The 26,270-nt window shown below is 43.0% G+C and overlaps 1 protein-coding gene across 2 annotated transcripts in view; it reads right to left on the reverse strand.

Annotated features, from left to right (window-relative positions):
* Positions 1–26,270, reverse strand: part of SKOR2 (SKI family transcriptional corepressor 2) — a 51,946-nt gene that overhangs the window by 15,329 nt on the left and 10,347 nt on the right. For both annotated transcript variants that reach the window (XM_060119044.1, XM_060119045.1), the window contains exons 2-6: positions 21,759–24,394; positions 20,669–20,732; positions 20,233–20,307; positions 8,841–8,906; positions 8,362–8,460 (exon numbers count right to left, since the gene is read on the reverse strand). In XM_060119044.1, coding sequence (XP_059975027.1) covers positions 8,362–8,460; positions 8,841–8,906; positions 20,233–20,307; positions 20,669–20,732; positions 21,759–24,344 — 2,890 coding nt within the window. In that variant the 5' untranslated portion in view covers positions 24,345–24,394. The remainder of the gene's footprint in view (positions 1–8,361; positions 8,461–8,840; positions 8,907–20,232; positions 20,308–20,668; positions 20,733–21,758; positions 24,395–26,270) is intronic.

Genomic DNA, 26,270 nt, shown 5'->3' on the forward strand with positions numbered 1-26,270 from the left:
TTCTCCTGCTTAAAACTCCATGAGGGGGCTTCCCTGGTGGCGCAGTGGTTGAGAGTCTGCCTGCCAATGCAGGAGACACGGGTTTGTGCCCCGGTCCGGGAAGAGCCCACATGCCGCGGAGCGGCTGGGCCCGTGAGCCATGGCCGCTGAGCCTGCGCGTCCGGAGCCTGTGCTCCGCAACGGGAGAGGCCACAGCGGTGAGAGGCCCGCGTACCGCAAAAAAAAAAAAAAAAAAAAAAAAAAAAAAATTCCGTGAGGGTTTCCCATCGCTTTCAAGGTAATAAACCCTTTACCACTCATGAGATTCTGGATACTTAGAAACTAAAAACATTGTTCTTTTTATTGTTTTGATCTATCTTTCTACACTATTTGAATTCCTTCCCCAACCTCAAGCATGTATTTTTAATTAATTAATTTTAAAAGACCTTTTTAAAAGAGCAGCTTTAGATTCACAACAAAATTAAGAAGAAGGTACAGAGATTTTCCACATACACTCTGTGCCTCCCCCCACGCACACGGCCTCCCCCATCATCAACATCACTCACCAGAATTTGTTTCCACGGATAAACCTACACTGACACCTCATTATCGCCCAAGGGCCATAGTTTACCTTAGGATTCACTCTTAGTGTTGGACATTCTATGGGTTTGGACAAATACATAATAACGTATGTCTATCATCACAATATCATACAGAGTATTTTCACTTCCCTGAAATCCTCTGGCCTCTGCTGATTCATTCCTCCCCTCCACTCCACCCCGAGCAGTCACTGATCTTTTTACTGTCTCCATAGTTTTGCCTTTTATAAGATACATATTTTTAAGAAGACCCATTTCCTACTCTCACCTCAGAATCTGATGTGAGAGTTACTGTAATAGAGGTAAGCCTGTGGTGCTATGCAAGGGTCAAGGAAGGAGCCCTCGTTCCCTTGGAGGAAAAGCTTGAGGAGGTGTGATCAGCGTTCTTCGCTGAGATGTGGAGGCGGGAGTAGGCAACAGCAAGTGGCTCAGCTGGTTGCAGCAAAGGGGGCAGAGGAAACTCCTTCCACCACATCACCCACCAAACCACTCTCCAGTCCACACATGCATTGCACTCCCAGCCACTCTGTGTTTGCCACTGCTGTGGCCTGGCCCTTACAGCAAACATCTCCCTTTTCTTTAAAGTCCAGCTCAAACGTTCTGTCTTCTGAGATGTTCTCTCCAATTCTCCTGCCCTCTCCTGCCAGAATTAGCCACATTTCTCTTGTACTCCTCCAGCACTCTGTACATACCTCTGTTAATGCATCCATAATCGGTACTATGATTAGTTGTTATGCATCTGTCTCTCAGTGAAACAGTGAGGACAGGAAGATAAGTTTTAGACCCTTTTAAAATTTCCAAAGCCCACCACAGGGCCTGGCACACAGCAGGGACTAGTTAATGAATGAGGAATGAATAGAACAATGAAGTACCCACCAGAAGGTCTGGATTCTGCCTTGGACAGTAATTACCCCCCTCTGGAGGCTCAGACCCTTATCTGAACAAACAAGGGTGTGGAACGATGTGCTCTGTAAGGTTCTTTCTTGCTCTACTGCTTTAAGATCTGATGACAAGGTAAACTGATTTGGTTGGGCTCCACACACCCAGTTCTGTCTTTCCTGTGTTGGAAAATGGGGAGTGGGTAATTTTGACTTATACTGATAAAAATGAGAAGCCAGGTACTGTATGAGGGGCTGGCACCCACCTGCCACCTCAGGATGCTCTGGAGGTGGGTCAAAGCCCATAGGCTGGGTACAAGGCAACAGGAGCCAGTGCTCCACAAACTGCCCTGGTTTCAGTGCCCTTGGCCCTGTACCTGGGCCAGAATACCTTCAGAAGACCAGTGTGTTTTCCAGACACCAGAGCACATCCCAAGCAGGTCTCCCTCTGTGAAGGAGAGAACTGCCCTCTGAACCTCAGCAGCTTCTTCTGTCCCTCTCGGGCTCCGCAGTGCCTCTGATCAGGGTGATGCTGAGGTGGGTAGGAGACGAAGGGCTGCCTGAAGCTGGCTGTGGCACCTCCCTGGCATCCCAGGAGAGTCTGATGTTGGAGAAGGAAATAGCTAAGGGTAATCTGGAGCGGAACGATGATAACTAGTCCTTACTTAATTCATGCTCATTGCTCTATGATGGCATACAGTAAAATTCTTTAAGTTAAAGTCAAAAAAAAAATGAAGCTGTTAAAGCGCCGGAAAAATAGTGAATATTTTTATAAAATTGGAGTGAGGAAGGGCATCAAAGACAAAAAGCAAACAGGAAAGACTTACAGATTTGATTAGATAAAAATTTAAAACTTTGGTATGACAATAAACACAAACACAAAACACCATAGCCGACATTTAAAAATGGGCAGAAACAAAAGAATATTTGCAACATGACAAAGAATTAATATTTTAGTATATAAAGAGTTCACATAAACCAGAAGAAAATGAACATGTCAAAAGAAATATGGGGAGAGAATACGTGGGCATTCACAAAACATACAAATGAATGACAGACATGTGCAAGGTGTTCAATATCCCTAGCAATGAAAGAAAAGGAAATAATATGAGGAACCACGTTTTCCCATTTAAGTTAGTAAAGTTCTAAAGAAAAGATGATACGTGGTGTTCCAAGGTTGGAAGTATAAATTAGTACAACCTTTCTGGAAAGCAACATAAAATTATGTATCAAGAGCTTTGAAAAGTTCATACTCTAACAGAAATTCTTTTAGGAGTTTATCCTAAGGAGATGATCATGGATTTGTACAAAGATTCAGTAACAACGATGCCTAAAACTTGGATAAACTTTAATGTCCAATATAAGAGTGCATTTATAGATTGCTAGGTAGTCTTGAAAAGAAGCTCATGTTAAGTGAAAGAAAGGAGGGTAAAAACTGGTGTGTATAATATTTCATTTTGTTTAAAAAATGATTTAATATGCACTAGAAAGGCTGAAACTCCAAAATGTTAACATTGGTTTCCTCTAGGTGACAGGATTATGGGTAGTTTTTATTTCCTTTCCTTTATATTTCTGTACGTTTAAACTTTTTTTTTTTTTTTTTTTTTCGGTACGCGGGCCTCTCACTGTTGTGGCCTCTCCCGTCGCGGAGCACAGGCTCTGGACGCGCAGGCCCAGCGACCATGGCTCACGGGCCCAGCTGCTCCGCGGCATGTGGGATCTTCCCGGACCGGGGCACAAACCTGTGTCCGCCGCATCGGCAGGCGGACTCTCAACCACTGCGCCACCAGGGAAGCCCTAAACTTTTCTACAACAAGTGTGTGTATAACTTTAGAGATATAAAGATTGTTAATTGGCAAGAGAAAAAAAAACTAAAAGTTTTGCTACATTCTAAGGTTGATGAAGACACAATTTAAGTGGAGATGAAAAAATCATTAAGCTGTTTACTCTAATGAGAATCACTTGAAACCCAACTATTTTTGGAAGACGACAGCATAAAAGGAGGTGGCAGAGAAAAGCACTGAAGGCTGTGCTCTGCAAACGTGGACAGTTTGAAAAGCCAAAGAGTTTTCCAAACAGCAACAAAAAGTATCCAGCATACATACCTGGCACTAGAAATAAGAAGAGAACTCACATGGTAGATCTAGTTCCCCTGGTAGAGCCTACTTACTCATCAAGCCATAGGCTTTGGGGCTTATTTCATTTACATAGTCTTTATTTTGTTATCACTGCTTTTAAACAACGACAGAGACTTTTGATCTGTACCATGTTTTAGAATCCCCATCCCTCCTTCTCCAGAGGATGCTACAACAAAGAGAGAGGAAGGAAAGACGGAAACCACTGAACACAGAATGAATCTAGTAACAGACACAGGTGAAAGATGGGACAACCATATTCGGGTAGATGAAATGTCGTTTGCTTTTAATAAGAAGTAACCTTAAAAGTAACTTGGAAAAGAAATTTTTTTAAAAAATCTAAGACGATGACATGATCAAAATCTACCAGTTAAGTTTTTCACCAAACCCCAGTCATTAGGTCTTCCCTGTTGTCAACCACAGGCCTTTCCACTTGGTTCTCTCAAGTGCCATGAATTTGTCATCATACCTGCAAATCCAAGGACTTAGCTCATGAGTCCTTGCTAATCTCCTTTATCAGTGATCCAATCTCATCTTCATTGTCAGTTTTAATCTCTTCGAATATGACTCCAATATTTATATCAACCACTGATTGAGAGTACGCCATGTTCCCACAATTTGCTGCATGTGCAGCAACAGAAGACTCTTTCCTGAAATTATTTACAACACTGTCGGGTAGAGGGTGAAAGACTCAGAGAGGAGTGAACACAAAACACCCATGGAACTAGAAATAAACACAGGAGGACTCCAGCACAGAGTGCATACTGCAAGAATGGGAAGGCTTCCTGGAGGTGGCAGAGCTTGAGCTGTGCCCCAAATGATGAGGAGCACATAGACAAGGGAGGCATTTGGACTAGAGAAACGCAGGGCGCAGAGGTGGAAAGTGAGGGGCGAGGGCGGTCCGCAGGGTAAGTGGAACTGAGTAGGGGGAGAAGCGGAAATAAGCCTGGGGGGGCCGATTACGGAGGGCTGTAAAAGCCAGTCAGGAGTTAGATTAGACGCGATATGGTCAGCAATAGGGAATCACTATAGTGAGTGGAAGATGTGGTGCCAAAGGTAGATTTTTAGGAAGGCAGGGCTAATAGCAGTGAGCAGAAAGGGCTGGAGTGGGGAAGGGAGGTGAGGACCCAGGGCACCCCGCAGCAGCGACACAGGAGAGGGAGGGGGTGAGGGCCTTCTCCATTCGTGGCCTCATCCAGCAACCCTTTGGCAGGTCCCAGTCAGGCCTAGGCTCTGAAGTTATACTGATGGCCAGTGGCAAGAGAGTAAAATGAATGAAAAACTACAGCAAAGGCCTGAATACTGTAATAAAGGAAGGTGCAGGGTGTTGGAGGAGAAGGGAGGAAGGAGAGATTCACCAGGCAAGGCAGACACAATGTGATGGCTAAAATGACTTCTGGATTTGCAGCCGCAAAAATGATCAGACCAGTCCTTAGTGGGAGAGCTTGGAATGGTGGCCTCTTGGGGGCAGGGTCTCCAACCATTTACTCCTGTCCAATTAAGCATGACTGTCATTGCAGGATGTGGGGCCAGCTGTCCGACTGTCACCTCAGTGACCTTGATAAAGGTGAAGTTCCTTGTCATCCATTTGCTCCAAACTCTTGCTTCTACCCAACTTTGATTACATTTCTCCCACCTTCCCTCAGGATCCCCTCCTGAGCTCTCTTCTCATGTTCTACCCAGTTGGTCAACTAAATGGATTGTCTCATATCAAAATAAGTTTCACTGCCTGTTTCATCTTCTATAACTACAGCCCAGGAAAACTCTAGAAGTTCTGATTTCTAATATCAGCTGGTTTACAATAAAGCCCCTGCAGGAATGTACATATTACCCTTAAAATGGTAACAGCAGCAGCAACTCACATTACTATGGATCAGTCACTAGTCACTATGCGAAACACTTTATACATTTAATCCTCTCTGCAACGCCACGAGATGGGCAGTAGTATTGTTCTACAGTTGAAAAGGGGGTTAGGTAACTTGCCTAAGGTTACTCAGTGGGGGAGTCGGTGTCCAAACCTGGAGACCCCGCTACTAGCCGCCAGGCTCTCTGCGGCCTCCACCTGGATGGTAAATGCCTGCTTGCTCTGCGGTGTCCGCTCCTTTCCTCCTCCCTGCATTTCCCCATCAGAGTCTTGCAGCTCTGGAAGCCTCTGTCCAGCAAGTGGAGAGACTTGCTTGTGCTTCCTCCTCCTCCCAGCCTCTGCCCACAGAGTACGGAGGCCTGCTTTCTCCCCCTCCGCCTCTTCCACTTTCCTCCCTCCCCCACCTCCTCCTTCCTCTCATCTTTATCCTCACTATTCTGTGCCACAGGTCATCACTCACTCCCAAAGCACAACAAGAGAAGCTCAGAAGTTTGGACCCATTCTAGACATGCTTTTCGAGAGCTCGATGCTAATAGTTTCCTCTTCCTCCCCCTGCTTCGTCATGACCGTCACCATCACTGCTGATGTTATCGAGCACTTCTCCTGTGCTAGGGATGTGCTCAGACCTCCACGTGGATCCTTGCATTTGGTCCTCATCTTCCTGTGGGACAGGAAGTATCCGGCCCACTTTACAGTTTCCAAGGTCCTACAGCCAAGAGGTAGCAGAGCCACAAAGTATCTCAGGGTATTTTGAGCCTGGCTTCCTAACTGTCACAGGTGACAGCTTAGCTTAGGTCCCCAGTGCTCTAAGTGAACTGGGTTTGAAGTGTTGTGACTGTGAGTCCACCTCCTAGTAAAAAGCTGTTGCTGGGATTCCTCTCTGCTTCCTTCTGAATGGGCTTTACAAAGTTCCGTCCTCCCCTTTCCATCTGAGCGAATCTAAATCTGTCTGCCAGGCTCACCGCCTCTCACACTTAGTTAACAAGCACGTAATGTGCATTTGCTATTTTCACTGGTGTGAAATTAACTGCCTCTTTGTGGTGTGTCTAAACCACGCATTATTCAAACTTGGGCACCACTTCCTTGGTCAGTGGAGTACACTGTAGATAAAAAAGGGCAAAACTTTTCTGTTGTTGTTTAATTGAAGTGTTTCACATACGTGGCAATCGCAGAGGATTCATTTTAATTCACACCAAAAGGATGAGTGATGGGTCTGAATGGAAACTGGACAGTTGTACTACAACATCCTAACTTTTAAAAAAAACAGAAACACGTACATGTTGTATGGTAGAGTAATTAGTAAGAAAATGTATAAATTACTTAATTCCTTAAAATGATTGATCAGCTTTTATTCATGGGATAAATTATGGCTACACTGGTTTCACATGGAGTTAAGTGGATACTTTGGGGATTCAGTGGGATTTGGACTCACTCTGCTGGATCCGCAAACTCAACAATTAGATAAACATCAGCTTAGAAGGGACACAAATCACTCAGTGTCTGCTCATCGCTGCAAGGAACGGTGCAGTCTTTTTTAAGATGTGGTTTTAGAAATGAGAGAATCCTGGATCCCTTGGAAGCACCTGTTTTTCAAGGTTTCAAAGATATTTTTAATATGTTTCTCTTTTTCTTGAAGATACAAATGTCATGATGATCCCAACACACTATCAAAAGCTACTGGCCATTCTCCTCTCTTCCATCTTATTCTAAGCCTCAGCAGGCATTCTCCAAATTCAAAATACTGAAGCATCGTGAGCTCCAAACCTCCCTTGCGGATACTGACAGATCACAAACTTGACCGACCCTATCGCTCCTTGGGGCCAGAACTCTCTTCCATCATGAGTCCTCTTCATTTTTATCCCTGCTAAGCAGTCTGGTGGAACTGAGTTTGACATGTTACCAGGAACCCAGTACTATTCAAAAATGCTACCCGAGAGGGCATGTCTTTCAGTTTGTGCTGATGATTACATTTGAGAAACTCTGGCGAGTGCAGACCTTTGTGCTCATACTATTAAAATTGTCACAATTACTGAAAAATCTTTTTCTGGATGTTTGCCTATGGCTCTTCCACAGAAACTACCAACATGAGTTTTGTGATGCCTGGATTAAAAAACAAAGGGCACTGACATTCTAAAAAAGTGTTCCTGAAAAAATTAATATTAAATGTATATAATTTAAAATATGACTAAATGAAACTCCAAAAAGCTTGAAAAATACTACTGTGATGTATTTGTCCAAATGTGATTCAGAACACGACAGGTGAATTTTAGAAATCTGGACACCTATCATAGGTCTTTCTGAAATTCTAGGACTCTGGGAGTAGAACCAATAGTTTTTATTGTACAGTTTCTATTGCCACCAAATTTGGAATGGGATTTTAATACTAAATATGGATGGAGAATCCCAAACTACTAAAATCGTACTAATTTTAATTAATAAAATATGTGTACATTGAATTGTTAAATTTTAAATCTTCATGTCTCAAGCACCAGGCAGCTCTCTAGCACTATCTGAGAATAAGAATTAACTGTTCTTTTGTTTTTCCTACCTTAGAGAAAAAAATACCTGAGTAATTCTTTTGTTTTAAAAATTATTAATATTTCTGACTATTTCAATATATCTACATATTTAATGGTATATTTGCATACATGTTTTAAATGTACACAATACATATGCACAGATACACATATATCAATAGAATAAACACCAAAAGGTTCTTATAAGAAATTTTATCTGTCAGCTGATTCAAAGCATAAATAACAGGCTAAAATTTCCAAATACTTTGAGACCACCGGAAGACTGTGGTACTTTGTGTAATCACATAATATTTAGAAGCCTATCCTTATGCCTAATAATAGAAATGTCATCAAATATCATAAGGCAATGAAATAAAAGTGATTTCTTACTGAATACTGGGAAAGATGTATTTCCTTTTAACACCTGGAATTCTTGTTCTAGTCGTCTCCGCAAATCTATTTGTTCAAATAAAACCTTCTGAAGTTCTTCTAATAAAGAAAAAAAGAAGAGTCATTTTACTAATCTTTACAAATAACTCTCCAGAGAACTGTTATATATGGCAATTTATTATTATAAGACAAAATATTTTACCAGTTTAAAAAGTGTCACATAGACATAGGATAGATTTTGTGCAGAAATCCATGAATATAAATCAATGTAATGTATTATTTTAAAGTATTATTTTACAGTGTCATGTACTGATTGATATGTATGCATTAATCTCAATTATATCCACCTCATGGTCCGTATATTATTCATATGTTGCTTGTCAAACTTAAAATATAGTGTAGAACAAAAATATCCTCCTATTATCTCTTTAGTCTTGTAAAGCTAAGAGAAGTTCTACAGAATTAAAACTTTTCTTTACCTTTCCCCATATTTTCTACATCCTTTCTGAGTGAATGAGGTGAATTCGTCTCTTGTGTGTGTTCACCTTTAAAAAAAAAAAAAGGAGAAAAAAATATTAGTTTTGGGCTTCCCTGGTGGCACAGTGGTTGAGAGTCTGCCTGCCGGTGCAGGGGACACGGGTTCGTGCCCCGGTCCAGGAAGATCCCACATGCCGCGGAACGGCTGGGCCCGTGAGCCATGGTCGCTGGGCCTGCGCGTCCAGAGCCTGTGCTCCGCAACGGGAGAGGCCACAACAGTGAGAGGCCCGCGTACCGCAAAAAAAACGAAAACCAAAACCAAAATTAGTTTTGTGTAGGCTATTTTCTGCAAGTTGTTATTTTCACTTTCTATTAATATCTACAAAAGAGTGTTTTTAATATAACTTCAAGGTGGAAGTCCTTGGAGCCAAACATTGTCCTCATTTACTCATGTATCATTCCCCTGAACCATGGAGGGGAGTGACAGAAAATGAGGGTCCACCTAGACTGCGACGACAGCTCCATGAAAGCAGACTCCTGATGTCAGCCTCCCTCCCAGCCCCTACCACTGCCCAGCCTTTACAACCAAGCTAACTGCTAGAAGGGCAAAAGAGGAGGTTGAACAGCTGACATTTCTGGGAGAAATCTGATCAGACTCCCTCTCTTTCTAGAAGTGAAGAAGCCTGATTTTATTGGGAAGGCACCCAAGACCATGGAAGCAGAAGCCTCCAGCCTTCTTGGGCCACCAAAATGTGGGGTGGTGAAAAAGAAGTGGGAGGAGGCTTTAGCTGTCCCTGGGAGAGAAGTTATGAGCCTGGAGTGGTTTCCTAATAATTGATAGTTTTTAAAAAAGAAATCAACCAAAAAGAAAGAAGTGAAATAAGTTATGTTACTTTGTAATAGTCATATGCTTGCTGATGATAGTTGCTTAACTACTTGTCTTCAAACAGTATAAATTGTATTGTGGATAGAAGTTAGATGGCTGTTCTTACCTATTTTGCTTCTGTGCTAACTAGAATGATGACAAGCTAAGAAAATGTATATATCTACAGTCATAAATTGAGTCTATATAATCCAGAAAACATAAACAAAGCAAAGAAATGCAATCATTCTGCTATCAGAATTTTAAAAAGTTTCAACTTGTTATCTGCAATTACCCACATAATTTAATTAAGCTTTCCGTTTTCATCTGTAGAGATATGGCAGTGCAGACAGAGGTGCTCTGAGAAGGTTTCCTCTATCCCCCTCCCCTGCCCCCCAGGTTAGCTCTTCCATGTCCTTGGTGCCGTTTGCTTCCAGCCTTCTGCACCTACTAGGCAGGCTACCTGGAGGCGGGGCTCTGTCTTTTCTGCATGGCCAGTGCCTTGCACAGTGCTAGACACATACTCATATTCAATAAAGTGTCTTCAGCTGTCACTGAAAGGGACCCTAGGAGGTCGCAAATTCTAAATCATAGCACAAGTTAGATGCATCGTTTCAATTCTGTTCTCATATCTTTTCATCTCCCTTCCTCAGCAAGAAATGGAGTGAAATGGTCCTGGGCACTTCCACGAATACTGGGGAATTTCATTGTCAAGGGAAAAATTTCTGCAAAGAGGGAAACAGAATTTCTTCCCAAAGTGGCAGCCTACAATATCAAGGACGGACAGAAAAGTCCTCAATCTGATATTATAAATGGCGATTCTGCAGTCCACATGATGACTGTCAGGGGTATGTGTGTGCAGGTGTGCATGTGTGCATATGTGTGTATGAAAATACAAATGTACAAATATTCCCAAGCATGTGCACACTTATGGGAAGGCACTTCTTCTGGCTCCCCATCATCAGCACAACAATATCCAGGGCATCCTGAGTTCCTTAATGGCAGCCATTTTCTGTACTATCTAGATCATATTTGCACAAACTTATTCTCATTTTCATCTTGGACATGACCTCTCTCTGTAGGCTTTTGAACATTAATACCTTGGCTTTCTTCTCCATATAATAAATAATGAGGAAATACCCGTGAAGCATTTTAAATACAGACCTCAACGTAATTCCTACAAACTACTATTATCTAAAAGAAGAGTAACACAGAGGTTGATAACAAATCGTAAATGTATAAACCAAGAATAATGATATTTTAAAATGAAGATAAATGCATATTATGTGCAGTTTTACCTATGTTTACTTTAGTCTCAGTTAACCAGATGTTAAATGCATAGATGTTTCATACCCACATATAATATTGAGGTTGAACAAGAAATGAGCATGCACACATCTCTGCATCTATCTACAGAGCATGATGAGATTTTATCATTCTACAACTTTCCCAACACCTCAAGACATGATTTAAATGAGATAGTTAGTTTCTGAATAGGCAACTCTAGAAGCCGTTTCCTTACCACATTAGAGACCAGCTTCTTTTTGACCTACCAGTATATTTTGTGGACTGTTTACCTTATATTACATTTCAACTAGATAATTAACTTAAAAAATTAAAATAATATATGTAAAATTGCATTTCTTTTCTACTTCACAGTTAGGAGGTTTACAATGGTATGAAGCATTAAACAAATAGCTAGTAAATAAAACTATATTAACCACAGGCGAATCTACAGATGACATTAATAAAATCCGCTTTTCATCCACTTTGTGGATTAATTAATATTTTACACGTGTCTATTTTAAACAGGTATTTTGCTGCAACTTCTCAGAAAAATCCGTCAGTTTTGAGCTTAGAAGATTCAAATTTCTCAGTTGCAAAGCGTTTTAAAAAATGGTTCAACGTTAGGTAAATAAGGAGCACAGAAGCTTCAGCTGCCTTTTGTGTATTTTTCACTGGACCGTTGCCTTTTGCATATTACTAATCTGTGAAAACCAGATTGTTAATGGTGGTTAAAAATGACCTCTGGGAGCCTGGATATGTTTGTTCACTATTACTGCTAATGTTTTCCATCTGGTTTAAAAAAAAAAAAGGCAGTCTAATACTAGATTAAATAAATGAGATTTAGTTGACAATGAGCTTTCCATTTTTATAAATATTCCATCAGGTTAAATGCATTTTACTTTTCCAAAATTAATGAATGCATTTGGAGAAATCCCCAAGCTAAAATTCTTACTTTCCTTCCCATTATATTCCCCCTTTAAAAAAAAAGTGACAAAAAGGCCAGGGTGGAGGGGGGCCACAGAGATCTTAATTGTAAAAGAAAATAGTTGAGTGGCTTAAAGTTGGAGAGTGATGGATAATTAGGGCATAAAGTGCGTCCCGTGGACTGATGTGATGAGGACCTGCTGCTCAGGGATGAGTCCACACCAGTTCTCCACAAGCACATGTTCACGGGGCCAGTTAACCTGCATCGCTGCCCATGAATCCTGCTCGCCCTGGGGTGGGGGCAGAGGCAGTGTGATGCCACATCAGAGAAACTATACCTCTGCTGAGTGCAGCAGGGGCCAGGGAGCCTGGAGCCACATGGTCCCTGCTTCCCTGGTCTCTCCAGGGCCCTCCAGGACCAGGTGGTCCCACATCCCAGGGGAATGCTCCACCCCACCCTTGGATCTGCCCTTACACAGCCATCAGAAATTGGAAGTACAAGAGGGATGGATGTGAGAATACACCATGCCAAAGCAGACATGAGCAGTAAATAGCAGATGAAGGGGAGACTGGAGTATCCAAAGGGGGAAAAAAAAAAGACCAAAACAGTCAATAGATTCACCAGCACTACGTTTCAAGGCACAACGGTAATGACTTTCTCTTAAACATTATGGCACACCTCTGCTCGAGAACCTGCAGTGTTTCCCCACGGTCTACATTGCAGAATCTACTCAACTCCTCCCTGGGAGACTCCAGGTTCTCCTGTAACCTTGTCCCATCCGGCTCAGCCAACCTGTATTTCTCTGTCACTAAGCACAAAGCTTTCACCCAAGACAGACTTTTATTTCTCACATCTGCTGGCTCTGCTTTATGTTGTTTCTCTTCCCTAAGGTGTCCCCCTCCTCTCCCCATCCACCCAAAATCAGAAAGCCACCCAAGTGTCATTTACTCTTTCATAAAACCTTTCCCAACTTCTTCAGATGCCACTGATCTGTTCCTTCCTGGGCTGAAGTTCTACGTCCTTATCATCTTTACTCTGTCACCTTGTACCCAATATTCTGGTGCTTCACCTATGCTAGTCTGATCTTCCCCAGCTAGAAAATCTGCTTTCTGAACGCAGAGAGATCCTGCCCTACAGGTAACCCCCATCACCTCAACCCAAGGTGGGGGTACAAATGTATTCCACACACACTTGTTGTACTTCATTTAATCCAATTTGGTTTGTGAAAGAAATACAAACTAATGTTATTGTAAATCCTCAGTTGTCATAAGGTTTTTAAAGCACTAACTCATTCCTACGAACGAACAAGCACGTTTTGATCCATTGTATGGTCTAAGAATTACTCTATATTTTCAGTTTACCGGGGAAGTTTGTGATTGTTTCTATTTTTGTTCCTATCTGACATTTTGAAAATTTCTTTCAGGGACAAATAAAACTGTAGCACTGAATGTTAACTGAGACATGAAAATACTAATTCACGTATGTGTCTGCCGTGGCCTCCAGCAGCAAAAATACCTTACAATTTTTAAAAGGTCACTTAATTTTAAGAGCCAAATGAGTAGGTCAGATGACCTGTTCTGTTGGTGGTCATGAGATGGGAGGAGAAGTTGATTAAGAGATATTACTGTTCTCAAGCTAAACGTGAATTCAAAGATCATTTAAGTATTGTACCCTGTATGTGTATAGGGCATCAAAGTATATAGGCTACAATATAAAATGCCTGACATTGGACGAAGAGTAAAAATTTTAGCATTCACCCATCCCTTCTATGGCAATACATCCTCCTTCCTTCTCCTTTCAATCCCACTCATTTTCCTACCCCTTATCTTGGCTGTCTCCCTTTTAAAGTCTCCTTTGAGCCTGCAGCCAGCACTCAGGGGCACTACCCCAGCCTGCAGCCCTAGGGGCTAGCAAGTTGCTTGTCATTGAAAGGTCCTCTCTGTTTCCCCAGGATTGTTGTTGACAACTGATGAAAAACATTTGGAAAAAATGCATTTCAGAAAATGCACACTGAAGGGCAAATTTAGTCAATGAAGCTATTTTAGTTTGGGGCTGTGTCTATACATGAGATTCACATGGATTCTAATATTTAGGTGAGGAATAAAAAATTTCAGTCAAACATCCAGATGTTTCCGTAGTTCGTGGGGACTCGTGCTATCGCATGTGTTCTAGTGCAGGGGAGCAGACCCCGGAAGGGAAGGCAAGATCTGCGTGCGAAGCTATGAACGGTGTCTGCCCGCAGTTCCCAGGGCACTGTCACGCCCTCAGGGCAGGCTGGGCCTGCCCTCTGCCTCCCAACAGCCTCAGCACAGGTCTGGCCTCTGTTGATCAAGAGAGACTCCTCTTATATACATTTAACTCCCAAACAAACACTGAATTTTAATAATTAATCTTAGCTTTATAATCTGACTTAATTTAAAATTTCTGGAAGTTTAATTTTCTCTTTCCCTAACAATCTACCTTAGAGGTACAATTTGGATGGGGTCAAAGTTAATCTACAGTTTGTATAACTAGTACATTGAACAAGAACCAAAATTTAGCACAACGTATGGTTTAGAGAGGTTTTTAAGAACATTTTGCATTAAGCCATTAAAAAATCAATTACACAGAAAGCAAAGTTAAGTAATTTTCTCCTCTATCAGTGGGACATGGACTTCTGTTAATTTCTTGGTGTTAAATTCTACATTAAACTCTTCCCCTGTGACGTCTGGCACGGTAGTGAGGTCATAGAACAGAAAAGAAAATCAATATCACTGGAGAGGGTATGCTACAAAATGAACTAACTAATTATTAACTCCATTAGCCAAAAAAGGGAACAAGAGCAAGATTAATATTTGTGGGTTTATAGTTAACTAAGAATTACAACAAAATTTACAGTTCATGATCAAAATTTATCGTGAGTTACATACACATTGCTTCTTGAATCAGTATATCAAGTTTTGTTGATTAGTGAATTGTGAGTTCATTTAGAATTCTCTTAAGTTTTAGAACTTGTGTTGTCAATTAATGCTATTTTTTATTTTTTTCTGAAGAATTTTTTATTGTCCTTCTCTATCTCCTTGATTTTCATATAAATTATTAAAAACGACAAGAAGGAAAATGTTTCCATAAATAAAAAGAAATTTATATTTGAAATATGGAGATTAGTTAATTTTGAATACATATATTTAAATACCTCAAAATTCATTGTTCATAAAAATGTCGGTAGTAATTTAGAGGTGGATAAACTGAGGCCAAAGTACTTAAAAAGGCTTACCCAAAGTCATCTAGTAAGTGAGAGAATTAAAACTCAGATCTACTAGTCTGTGCTTTTTAGAATTTTTCTGCTTCTTCTTTTACTTTAAAAAAAAATCATAAGCATGTTCTAAAATAGAATGGAATAATAAATCAGAGCGCCTCATCTGCTATATATTCATGAGAAGTGTAACTGCTTCTTACTATTCTCAGAAATCCATCCATAGCATATTAAGTACACTAGAGAATCATACCAGTGAAAATCAAATTGATTTTAAAACTTCTATACATATAACAAGATGCAGCCACTCTGAGTCCAATGGTTCTGGCGTTTCTACAATGAAAGGGATTGGAATTGAGGATGACTCCACTTTACGCGATTTCCTTGACCTGCAATAGCTTTCAGCTGTCTCACCAGCTTACCCCACTGCATTCAATTTCAAATCACTTAACTTCACTAAAGTTATTCAAAACGGATATGCAAAGCCTTACTCTGGGATTGCAAGCAAAATGCTGTCATTTATATTTTTGAGTAGGTAATATTTTGACCAAACTGCCATCCCCCTAATCTATATTACTTGGCTTTAAAGCAATGGGTCTCATTTTAAAGAGACCTACAGATAAAAGTTCTGGCTTCTGCGGGATTTTGGCTGCTTAAAACTTTATGTTTGGTCCCTCTAATTATAAAGAAGTATAATATCTGCTATGAGTAAGGTTAATGATCATTAACAGGGAGGTTTTTAAAAAAAATCATTAAAAAATGTAATCTTTTTGAAATAGCTGAAAAGTAACAGTTACCAACAGGGCTGAAAGGCTGAGGAAAGGCCAAACTTAATTAAAATGATGAACTAAAAAAATGAACTGGAACTAAATATTGTTGCTAAACTGAATTTGTATTAGGGATAAATTAAAGCAAGTACCTATCATTTAAAGATAAGTCTGTATCTTTACTTGTTTATAGAAAGGTCAGAAATTTCCTGATAAACTACGTTTATGATTGTCATGGGAGTGAAAAATTCATGTAAAAATCAAAAATTGCATACTGACTTATTAGGTAGTTTGAAAATACATTTCATTCTTCTATGTTATACTGTATATGCACAGAAATAAAACACTGATATTTTCCAATAATGATGATTAAATTAAACGTTGGCTAAAGGGACATATGGTTATATAAACCTTTTTGGATGTTATATTGTGTAGACTGCTATTATAGTATTCATACTGCCTTACACCTTAGCTGTCCCCTCCTTTTGATTGGAAGCAACTTGAGAGCAGGGACTGGCGTTGATTCTATCTCTGAATCTCCAGAGCCTAGCAAAATACCTAGCATACAGTAGGTATTCTGAAATATTTGGGGAGTAATTGAGTAAATAAACAAATGAACGCTATCATGTACATGTGGAAGTTAACAGTTGTTACATGGGGAGAAGTAACTCCATTCACCAGCAATGTGTTCCAGATAAAGCATTCTACTGCTACCACTACAAACCAGTTCATCACAAGGCTTCATAATCTCTTTGGCTCATCTGGATTTTTGACACTTTGCTAAATGAACGGACTCTTGGTGTCTGATCACAAGTAAATACATTAATACCAAAACCTAGGCCAATTGGGTGACCATTTTGGGATTTTCTCAAATGTGCATTCCAGTGTGAAGACCATGAGCTGATCTTTCCTACCAGCAAGGACAGTTGAAGGTACAGCAAGTCCTACAACAACCCAAACTCCTTAACACTTTGTGGTGTTTAAAATATCTTCTCTGCAGGCTCAGCAAAGGAACCATGAGGGTGAAATTCTTGTGACCCAAGATTCCAAGATAAATTTAACAAAATATACTCTTCACCCAAACATTTGTTCATGTCAATAATATATGGTCATCCTTTCCACGTCCCACCTGTCTCACATTAAATACAGGATAATAATAATATGATATAACCTACTACCTACATACTTCTCTGAATAATTTGAGAATGAAATTGTAATACAGAATATCAATGTGGAGCAAGTTTCTCTGGGAATCTGTATCAAATTAATTATTGTGAGGGAGGGACTAGTAATACATCAATGGCATGACTAGGTGTTATTACCAACATAACTATTGACTGTACTGCCCTGTGCTCCAGACACCATGGAATTTTTATGTGAACACCGATCCTGATTATACTTCTATTTACTTCCTTTTGACATTTGTATTTCCATCTGAACATCAGACAACAGTGGATTCTGTGGTTTTTGACCCATTCTGGCTATCATGCTTGGGGTTCTAATGACTTTTTTAGGGTTTATTGAACTTACTAAGTATGGGGGAACCAAATCCCTTCCAAGGCCAGGAGGAACTTGTTTTCAAATGGAAACAGCCCAGCCATCCAAATCGGAGGAAGATGAAGAAGAGAAATTCAGTTTTTAACAAATCTATAGAGACTATTCGTGTACACGTAATGAAGACAATATAATTCAGTAAAGAAATCAGTATGTTCTAATACATTTAGATTTCTAGTAGGTATACACATTTGTCAAAATGTTAACTTAAATTTTTTATGATAATTATGAATACTAGCTGTTAAGTGCAAGGTGGGAAATTAAAGTTCCTAAAAAGATGATTTCAGATTGTGAAGTTTGGATTTTCTCATTAAATCTATGGAAACTATTTTAAATTTAACAATTTAAACAGCAAATTGTTCCCTAGTTTTATACAAATCATTGATACCCCTTAAAAAACTACATACATTTTACATCTTTTATAGAATATTTATAAAACTTTATTTTTATTTTCTTTAAAATTTGCTCCCAAATAGAGTAAGAGTTTAGCCCAAGGAGATTTCTAATGAGTTATGCTTTAGCGAAATGAAGTCTGGTGTGAATTATTCTCTAAATGTGTTATTTTATATTAAATACATGTATAGTATAATTTGAACTTTAATATCACCAATAGCCAACTGAAAAATAAAAACTTCCAAATTTAGGCAGTCAAAAACAACCTTAAAATTAATTCATATAAATTACAAAGTACTAATTTTAACAAGCAACAGTAAATTAAAACCTGTCTTGAGATGAGTAAATGAAAAGTGGGGTCCCTGTCCTGCTCTGAATGGCTTACATTATTTAAAAAATACAAGTCATTGCTACATGCAAATTTTCTTATTTTATTGGACTTTGAGCTTCATGGGGCTGCTCACAAAATAGGGTTGTACATAAAATAAAATAAAAACAAATAAAAATTCCTCCCAAATTAAGTTATTGACAATGCCACTAGGATGTGACACTGGTTTTAAACTCTCTTTCCGATCTGTGTCTATTTTGGTTAGAGAGGAATGGGAATTCTCTAAGTGCTCACTGTTTGTACAACACACCCCCAGCAAAGGTCTCCATCCACTTCGGCTGTTGAAACAGCCCGATTAATTTGCATTCACTAGAGTACATACAGACTCCCATCTGTGGTTTCTAGGCATGGGAGAAATTGGGCAACTTTTAAATCTGTTTTTAGCTCTACAGAGCTGCTAAATATCATTTGATATGGGGATGAGAAATGTTTCCAAAACTGTTTTTTTTTATATTCATAAATGTGTTGTTTCTAGTGGCTGTTAATTTCTACACATATCAAACAAAGGAAAGCAATCGACTATCCAGAAATGTCTGGGAAATGGTTAGATATTACAGAATCAATCAAATAGAATTATAAACATTTGTGTGTGTGTGTGTGTGTGTGTGTTTGTGTGCAAACCCATTAGAAATGTGTTGGTACCAATCCTTTCTATTTCAAGCCTCAATTTTGTGAAATTTCGTACTAGGGAAGAGGTAGTTCCTGCTCAAATATCATTGCCTTTGTGACTTTATTTTGTACACTTTAGATTGTAACAGAAAAACCCACATTTAACAACTTTATCATATTAGACACAGAGCAAATTTGTGAAAGGTGATTTTTTTGAATTTTCAAAGGGTTATGCTTTAATGTGAAAGTGATAATAATAAAAACACTTAAAACGTGCTAACAGACAGGAAAAGCCAGAATGCACAATTTTATAGAGACTTGATATGGCCAAGGATACACCACCAAATTATTCTTAGTAACTCCTTAGCACAGTCAGCCCAAACTGGCTGTTGATCAATATTTATAGAAAATACTCATGAAATAATTTGGAAATAACTCACAATATATAAAGCTTTCTTCCCATGATATATAAAGCTAGTTTTTCATTAAAATAGGTGTTTGCCTTTTGCCATTTAAAGTACTGAGAAGTTTCCTTTATGGAAAAATAAAAACAAAGGTTTGGAGACCTTTTTCATTGTACTTTGCTGTTACATAAGATTCCTTTAAGATCCTATTTTCTTTATTTCTGCTCCCCACACCACTCTTTCTCCCTCTCCCTCACTTCCTAGCTTGCTCTCTCTGTCTCATTTGACAGGCAAATTTGCAGACATTGCCGCAGGATAACAACCTCGTTTGACAGTCAATTAACCGTGAATAGTCAAAGCCAAGGCAGTTTGCATTACATAAATGGAAAATTAGATTCCTTTTTCCCAAGAAACAAAACCCTCTCCTTAAGACACTGCAATAGACAACTTAGTATCAAAACTTCTAATCACGTCTTTCCCAAACCCCTTGGAGACATTTAGCAATCAGTAAAAGGTGGTTTCATTTAATTTGTATAATGTAATTTTTGTAAATGTATTATACATTTTGTGTAGAGATCATTATCATGGAGATAATATAAATGTTGGCATAGATGTCATAAAACACCTTTAATGTCTTTCTGACAGATATTAAAAGCAATAAGCTGTGATCCTTTTTAATGGAAGGTTTCTAAGAGAACATTTCAATTATTGTCATTTTATGCTTTTCCAGCCCGTTTCATTATGTAACCTGATATATTTCTGAATTCTCTTCTGATATATGCCCAGCAATTAATAATCTTATTGCTATTAATGTCACTGCTTTCCCATTTGTGTTTTTTCTTAGTTATATCTACTAGGAATTGTTTTTTTTATCTTTACCCTTGTACTAAATATTCAGTCTTCTGATTATGAATTTCAGCCCTTCTCTCTGTCATCTGACTCTTCATTCCTTCTATCTGTCCCAGCCTACCTGATCTTTCTCTCCAAAAATCTCCTCCGGAAGCATCAGAGTCTGTGATGAAAAAGCTATGCTCCTTGTTCTTATCTAGAATCAAACAAAACACAAAATCTACAAGTGAATCTGTACTGACAAGTGGGAAACAAAGACATCCAAGAATTTTAACATGTATTTATGTATCTGTGTATGTTTAGAGTACTGATGCCATTTAAATGCAAAGACGTATGTTGAGATCGGGGGCAACAGTGCTGTTATCTGGAAAATTGCCATTGCTTGGAAACTACAGAAATGCTGCCCATTAAAATATAAACTGTAGTATGAAAAAAACCCCACAAAATTCAATGGATGAAAACCCACAGAATGGTGGCAGGGGCAGGAGATGCTGGGTGTAAGTCTCACAGAAATGGTTAAATGCAGGAAAGAAAACTGGGGGCTTACTTTCTTTTACCTGAAAAGTTGTTGTCATCCTTTGTAGATAAAATAACTTGGTTATTTTCCTTAGTTTTCTGATTCTGTATGGAGAAGAATTAGAGACACAAATCAATGCCTGGATGAAACCATATGCTAATGTCAACAGTCAGCAGGAAGAAGCATCAATAAAAGTGACTCCATGGAGCCTCAGGAGACTTCATTTTTTGATGATTATCTTCTCTGAATAGTTGTTGTGCTTAAATACAAGTGTACGACCGCACGTACCTGCACTATCCTTTACGAAGTAGTATGTTAAATATGCACCTATTATACACTCTGTAAATCAACATGCCACATCATTTGTCACATCTACACTACATTAGGACACAGTCACTTCACTCTGAAGTCCTTGAGAGTGTTTTCTATGCACACTTGAGTGAACACAATGCTGAGCCACTTAAATTTAGCTTTGGTCTTTAGGGGCCCCAGGTAGCACTTTCATGTGGGTGGAGATTGGTTTGGGAGAAGCCAGTCTTGCTAAAGAGCCTGCCTTTTGTTTTACTGGACACAGTGTCTTACAGAAGTGTCCATTCTGGCTAGACCTCTTGGGTTCAAGCCTTGATTAAAGCAGTTCATATAAAACTGAATTTAACTTTTGAAGTCAATGTATTTTTGATCTTTTCTGGGTCATGGTTTGGGGAGGCACTGAATTACAGAGAAGAAAAATGATAGGATCATTCAGACTTCACCAGTTTTGTGGTCCCACTGCTTCTGGGGGAACAATTGTGCTCAACTGGGGGCAGGGAGTTGGGCAAAAGAGATTGGTAGATTAGAGGAAGGACTTGGTCAATTTAGGGGTCTTTCCCAACTTCTATAAGCAGCCAACTTAAATATAGGGGGGAATAGAGGCCCCAAGGCCTTCGAGAGGCTTTGTAAGAGAGAGACCAGAAACCACATTTTTATGGAGGACAGTTGGTAGGAAAGAAGCCCTCCCAAACACACTGAATATTTCATTTCTGTGGGGAAATCTGGTGATTCATCTTTCCTGCGCATATGTAACCGATTCAGCCTAAAGGTGCATTTAAATAATAATAATTAGCTTGAAGGAGCCTAAAGGGGATATTTACATCTTTGTAGGAGGGCTGCTCCTCCAGTGATGGATGGTGGACCGGGCTGCCCGGGCTGCTGCTAAGGCCGCCGCTTGATTTCTGGGAGGCCAGCGGCGGGGGCGGGGGCGGGGGCAGGTCCGAGCCGCCGGGGTCACCCAGTTTCCTCTCCTCCTGCAGCAGCCTGGAGGAGTTCAGGGCCAGTGGGAAAGCGCCCGCGGCGGCCAGCGGGCGGTCCCGGCTGCTCCCCTTCTCCGACAGCCCTCTGCCCTGGAGGAATCGGCCGCCCCCGCCTAAAGGGTCCCCTAGCAGGACCCCTGTCTCCTCGTCTTCCTCCTCGTCGTCCTCGGGGTCTCGACTTTCCTCCTCCTCTTCTTCGCCCTCGGGGGGCTTGTGGCCCTCCACGTCCACCTCCTGCTCTTCTTCCTCATCATCCTCGTCCTCGGAGCTGTCCTCGCTGGGGTAGCTGCAGCTGGTGCCACTGGGGGACAGAAGGCCTCGGTGGTGCGGCTGCGGGGCCAGCGGAGGCGGCGGGGGTGGCGGCGGGGCCGGGTGGTGGCGCTCGGAACCCGGCTCGTCGGGCTGCGGGGGCAGCAGCAGCAGCGGCGACGGCGGCTGCGGGGGATGATGGTGGTGGTGGTGTTGGTGCGGTTGTTGTTGGTGGTGGTGGTGATGCGCTTGGGCCGAGTGTGGCGCGCCCGCGGACGCCCCGTGCAATTTGGCCAGGCTCTCTGCGTCGTCCTTGCCGCCCACCGGCCGGAAGGCGCTGGAATGGTGATAGCTGCCTCCGCCGGCTTTGCGCCCCTCCAGGAGGTGCGGGTGGTGGGGCACGGGCACTCGGGCACCCACGGGGCCCGCTCCGGCGGCCGCGGCCCCAGCCCCGGACACGGAGCCGGGGTCGGCCGGAGGCGTGGAGCCAGCACTGCAGTCCCCGCCGCTGCCGCCCGGGGGCGACTCGAAGAGCGCGTCGCGAGCGCCCGCGCCGCCCGCGGGAGGCGGTGGGCCGGAGCCCGGACCGTTGGCGACGACCGGAGGGGCCTGACCCGGCGGGGGAGCCGCTTCGGCGCTCCCGCCCGCGCCGCCGGGCTCGGCCAGGTCTAGGAAGGCCTGACGCAGCAGAGCCGGGCTTTCTCCCAGCGCGCAGCCGAGCGCCGAGGGCGGCTGCGGCGGGGGCTGTAGGTATGTGGGCACGGGAAGTCCGCCCGGGGTCCGCGGAGGCCAGAACATGCAGAAGGGAGGGTAAAAGGCGTCCTTGCGGCCCGCGGGCCAGAAGAGGCCAGACAGGCCGGCCTTGGGCGCCGCGCCCGCGCCGCCCGCACCCCCCAGGGCCTCGGCCGCGGCGCCCGCGTCCTCCTTCTTGTGGCACAAGCCGAAGGCGGCGGCTGCAGCCGGGAAGGTGTAAGGATGCGGGAAGAGTCCCCCGCAGCCTGGAAACTTCTGCAGCACGCCCCCGAACGAGCCCTTGCTGGGCACCGGGATGACCGGATAGCTGCGTGGCCCTTTGGCGCCAGCCGCCGCGCCGGCGCCGGCGCCAACGCCCGTCACGCAGCCGCCCCCCGCGCCTCCCCCGCCCGCTCCGGCGCCGCCGGAGGCCGCGGCCACCGAGAGGCTGGCGGCGGCGGCCGAAAGACTGGCGGCGGCCACGACAGCCGCCTCCTGCAGCGAGTCGTCGTCGTCTTCGAAGCGCGGCCTCTTGTGATGCGCGTGCGGCGCGCCCGCTAACTCGGCCAGAGGTGGCGGGGGCGGCGGCGGGGGCGCCCCCAGCAGGTGCGGGCTCAGCAGTCCGCCACCTCCCGCCACCGCCGCAGCCGCTGCCACAGCGGCCGCCTTGACCGAGCTGAGCGGGTGGCAGGCGGGATGCGCGCCCGGCTGGGGCAGCGCGCGTTTTCGGCTCCCGCCGTTGAACATGGCCTTGACGTCCTCCCAGGCGAAGACTAGCTCGTCCTGGGGGCTCTTGTCAGTGAGCTTGAGGTGACGGCGCCACGAATTGAAGTTGGCTGCGTCCGGCTGCGTGTACTTGGCGTCGGGCGTACGGTGGGAGTGGAAGATGAACTTGTTGGGCGAGAAGTACATGTTGCAGTAGCTGCATTTGATGCACTTGGCGCGGGAGCTGTTGTAGCGCGCGGGGATGAAGCTGCCGCGGCAGCCCCAGGCGCATTCGTGCGAAACGTCGAAGGCGAAGTTGTCAGGCAGCTTGGGGGGCCTGTTTTCGCCTAGGAACGACTTGCACAAACGCTCAGCCTCACGCTTAGTGATCATGCCACAGCGGCGCGATGAGATGGGCATGGCCCCGGCGCGTCGCAGAATCTCCAGCTGCACCGGCGTGCACTGCACGCACGTGATGCCCAGCGCCACGCGGCGGTTGTGAATCTCGTTGTAGCTGAAGTTCTTGAGGAGGGTGTTGGAGATCTGCGCCAGGCATAGGCGCTCCTGCCCGTCGATCACCAACGACACGATGGGAATGCCGTAGAGGATCACCTGGCCCACCTGGTTGGGTTTCAGGTTGGCGTGGCCCGGCCGCGGCTGGCTTAGCGCGTCGGGCTGGAAGGCGCTCGACGGCGATGCCAGCAGGATGTCGTTGGGCCCCGGCAGAGGGCTGGAAGCCATCTCCTCCGCCGCGGAAGCCCGGGCCGAGCCCTCCGGGTCGGCCTTGGAGACTGGAAGGGAAAGGAGAAAGCGTTGACTAGAGCTTTTTCAGTTTACAAAGAGCGGGGGTGGGTTGAGTCGCTAACTGAAGAATTATAATCACTTCCTTGCTTTGGTTAAGATATAATTATCACTGGGCAAAGGAACCAAGTTTCAGACACAAGGAAGTCATCTCTTAAATTTCCTCAAGGTCATCCTTTGGAAATGCAGGAATTTGGAATTACTTTTCTTCGGGTCTAAATATCCAAAGTAAATTTTTAAAAAGTCAGTTCCTAAGAAACTCAAAACCTTATCCCCGATTTATAGAAGCTGTTAGAATAAAATGGCACTCCTGCTATAAATTAGGAAGTAATGATGACAGTGGTAACTAGTACAGATTATAAAGGTTATGGAAAACTGAGGCTTAGCCATTGAAGCCCAAATTTTAAGAGAGACCAGTCGCATTTGCTTGAAAATAGATTGATTTTGATTAAAAAAAAACCCAAACCTTTAAAAAAGTAATTTTTGTGGCATCTGTGGTTTCCTTGGGGGAAATTCACTACTGGTTGAGACACAGCTCATTAAAGCAAAACGAAATCCCTTCTCCCTTACCTTTGCCATTAGATATTTTGATACTTTAATTAGAAATTTTTTGGGAAAATGTACAAACCTATATGCAAAATTGCACCCAAACAGGCGTTTCACTTTCAAGGGTTCAAAAAGCTGCTTGCTAAAATTGAGTAGTTCCGGTTCCAATAGGTGGCTTTAAAAGATGAAGTTGTAGGCTTGAAGATATTCAAAAACTGTTTGCCTGTCATTTCCATGACAATGAGCAAATAAGTACAGGCAAGAGTGTTAAGCCCAGAAACAGTGCAAAGAAACTGAACAATTCTTGGGGATCATGACTGATGGGCTTTAAAAGGCAAATTTAGTTGAAAGGTGAACCACTTTCTGTGACATTTCTTTTTCTGATCTATGTAGATATCTCTTTACCTTATTGGGGGTGGGGGGAAGTGCCCCACGGTAGAAATAATCCTTGGACTAGGTAATCTGCGGGAGCGCTGAAAGCCGAAGCCCAGGGTTGGGCCTGCGGTAAAATTCCTGTCATCTCTGGTCAACCGGGATACTTAATGGGGGAAAACAGCCAGTAAATTGAAAATATAGAAAAAGCAAGCGAAAGAAACCTTTGTGACAACACTGCTAAGTCAAAACAAGCAAAGCGGCTCATTCCCTGCGAAACTGGCAGTGACCTTTGCACAGCTACTTGTCCAGGGCAGCTGCTAAGACTATCGTTTGCCCTGGAAAATCACCGGTGGCCGTCGCATCACCACTTTCTGCCAAGGGCACTGGAGTTTGTTATTACAGAGATTTCAGTGAATACACTAGTGTACCCCTTTACCCAAATTGTCATATCCTGGTCCTCTCTGGGCCCCTGTGACCTCTATCCCGACAACCTTCGCCCTTCTGACCCCTGGATCCTCAGCTCTCATTACGTTCTGTGGCCTCCAGGAAGGGTGAACAAACCTCGATGCGATCAACGAGACGAAAGCCAGGCCTGTCACTTCGGATGGATCAGAGACAATATTTCCAGGGGACGGGGTGTTAAATGGCACAGTGATACCTGGGCCGGATATAACCAGCCCTAACTTTGCCAAATGGTCCTTCAATCCTCATTCCCCTCCCAAACAAGATTCTTATTATCTTAATAAGACCCTGGGATAATGGCAATGAGCGCAGCGGGCCTGGCCTAGCGGGGAGCTGGCTAGAGACCCGCAGCCTGAGCAGCTGTAGACGGGGCAGAAGTGTCTCCTACTGGGTGTGCTCCACGTTCACCCCAGGCTCTCCCAGAGACTCCTGTCAGAGCAGAGACACAAATAAGAGGGTTTAGGTTGGGGGATTTTAAAAAGA

This window comes from Mesoplodon densirostris, chromosome 15, assembly GCF_025265405.1.
Source record: "Mesoplodon densirostris isolate mMesDen1 chromosome 15, mMesDen1 primary haplotype, whole genome shotgun sequence".
In the NCBI taxonomy this organism is placed as follows: Eukaryota; Metazoa; Chordata; class Mammalia; order Artiodactyla; family Ziphiidae; genus Mesoplodon; species Mesoplodon densirostris.